Source organism: Ichthyophthirius multifiliis, assembly GCF_000220395.1.
Source record: "Ichthyophthirius multifiliis unplaced genomic scaffold scaff_1120509251400, whole genome shotgun sequence".
NCBI classification, from domain to species: domain Eukaryota; phylum Ciliophora; class Oligohymenophorea; order Hymenostomatida; genus Ichthyophthirius; species Ichthyophthirius multifiliis.
The window spans coordinates 9,990-12,379 of NW_004085910.1; the positions used below are offsets into that span (position 1 = coordinate 9,990).

The window sequence follows — 2,390 nt, forward strand, 5'->3', positions numbered from 1 at the left end:
AATATAAATATATATATATATATATATATATATATATATATATATATATATAATTTTAAATAAAAATATATATTTTCAAACATATATATATATATTCAACATATTCATTAAAATAATTTGAATTTTATTAATATATACTAAAATAATTGTATTACTTTCTTTTTCATGTTAATATTTTTCTTTTTTTTAATTTTATATAATTTTATTTTATATATAATTTTTTTGTATATCTATTTAAAAAATATAATTAATTTTTAGAAATAAAAATTATAAGATATAGTTAAAAAATTATAAATTATTTAAAAATTACAAAAACTTAATATTTTTGTTGAATAAAAAAAAAATCTTTAAAAATAATAAAAAATTAAAAAGTAATCTATTTAATTGTAAAAATAAAATAGTTAAGAAATCAAATAGCAATATTAGGTAAATTATATTCACTTATTTTTGTCTAAAATGAATTTTAAATATCTTTAAGGACATAATCATCTTCTTTAGTAGAAACAAATGAAATAATCATTCCTTTTGTTTATTATGTACTAGCTTTTCCAACTCTATGCATATAATCATCATATTTTTCCGGCATGTCAAAATTAATAACTAATTTTATCCTTTCAATATAACTGCTTCTAGCAAAAAGATCTGTGGCAACAAGAACTCTTTTTTTTCCTTATATAAATTCTGTATAGATTTAATTTCTTTTTTTATTTTTGTTTAAATAAAATACATATAAAAATATTTAAAATACCTTTTATCTAATTCAAAAGTTCTACATATAACTTAGCTTTCAATTTTTTATTTTTCAAGTAAATATTTAGAAACACATTCAGCTCTTTCAAATTTATTAACAAAAATAATGACTTAATTAAATGAAAATTAAGTCAAAAATTAAATTAACATCGAAATTTTTAATTTTTCATCCACTTTTAAATAATATTAATCTAATCCAACTAACTCTTACTTATAATTATCTTCAATAATAACTTCTAATTACTATAAAAAAAATTAACAAAAAAAATATATATTCACAAAAAAAAGTAACATTATGAGTAAATTTCCAACAAATGTATTTATTTTCAATACAAATAGTACCACTAAACATCATAACCTATTTCTATAAAGGTAATTACATGAATATTTTTTTCACAACCTTTCTCATTTTTAAACATTCCATTACTTTATCACATTCATCAACAATAAAATGCTTTACATTAATAGTTTTTATTAATTCTTTCTATTTTAGTAAAGATTAAAATTTACCCGGTGTAGTCACTAAAATATGAGGTTGTTCATTTTTTAATTTTACAGCGTCTATTTTTTCTTAAACTCCTCCAAATACAGTCTCAGTTTTAAATATAGTAAATTTTCCTAACCTTTTGAACTCGTTTTTGATATAATAGGCAGATTCACGTGTATGGCATAATACTAAACAGGAAAAAGGAGGTGAATTATCAGATAATTAATTCAATACAGAAATTACAAAAACTGCAGTTTTTCCTGTCCCTGCTTTTGCTTAGCATAAAATATCGGTTCCAAATATTGCTTTTGGAATGCATTTTTATTATACTATTTTTTTTGTTTTATTATTATTTAAGATCTTTTATTATATTTTTGCATACCTTCAAAAGGTGTTATCAAACCAGCTTCTTTTATACTTCTTAATAAATCTTCATTTAAATTAAAATCATTAAAAGTTGAATAGTTTATAACTATTTAACTACATATTTATTGTTTTTATTTTTATCTTTTCTTTTATTTTTTTACTCTGATTTTAAGATTTTTTATTCTTATTGAATGCTTTTTGTTTCGTATTCGGGATTTTAAATTCCTTCTTTATTCATTTTTTTATTTATTTTTTTAGATATAAATGTACCTTTTATTATTTTTTATATATATTCGTTTTTTTTTAAAATTAATTAAATATTTTTTATTTTTTTTTTACTAAATATTAGAAATATTTTTTTCGATAATATAATTTAATTTAATTTTTATTTTATTTTCGATAATTTAATTTTATTTAATACCGCAATTTATTTTTAAATATTTTATTCTAATTTTCATTTAAAGAAATTTGATATTTAAGAATTTTATTCCGAGAATAAATATTTTTTTAAAAAAAAAATATTAATATATAAAACAAAAATTTTATTAAAAAAAAATTATATATAATAATTTCTTTAAATTAAATTATTTGATATAATAATTATTTTATTAAATCATGTAAATAATAAAAAAAATTAAATATGTATTTTTCCTTAATTTAAATGTAAATTTTCTCCTTAAATTTTATATATTATATTAAATTAGATATAAAATAAAAGAATAATATTAATATTTTTTAATAGCATTCAATATATATACTTTATATATGATATATTAATTAAAATATT

General features: G+C 16.0%; 1 protein-coding gene across 1 annotated transcript, besides 3 other annotated features; it reads right to left on the reverse strand. All coding sequences in view use genetic code 6, as the record gives it.

Annotated features, from left to right (window-relative positions):
• Position 1: 1 nt before the first annotated feature.
• Positions 2–52: a microsatellite.
• A 132-nt stretch (positions 53–184) lies between these two features.
• Positions 185–230: a microsatellite.
• A 31-nt stretch (positions 231–261) lies between these two features.
• Positions 262–309: a microsatellite.
• A 100-nt stretch (positions 310–409) lies between these two features.
• IMG5_196470 (hypothetical protein) lies at positions 410–1,841 on the reverse strand (the record flags this gene model as incomplete). The annotated part of the gene is made up of 5 exons (XM_004024212.1): positions 410–698; positions 749–986; positions 1,063–1,566; positions 1,620–1,717; positions 1,765–1,841. The coding sequence occupies 5 exons, from the start codon at positions 1,839–1,841 to the stop codon at positions 410–412; spliced, it is 1,206 nt and encodes a 401-aa protein (XP_004024261.1).
• Positions 1,842–2,390: the final 549 nt, after the last annotated feature.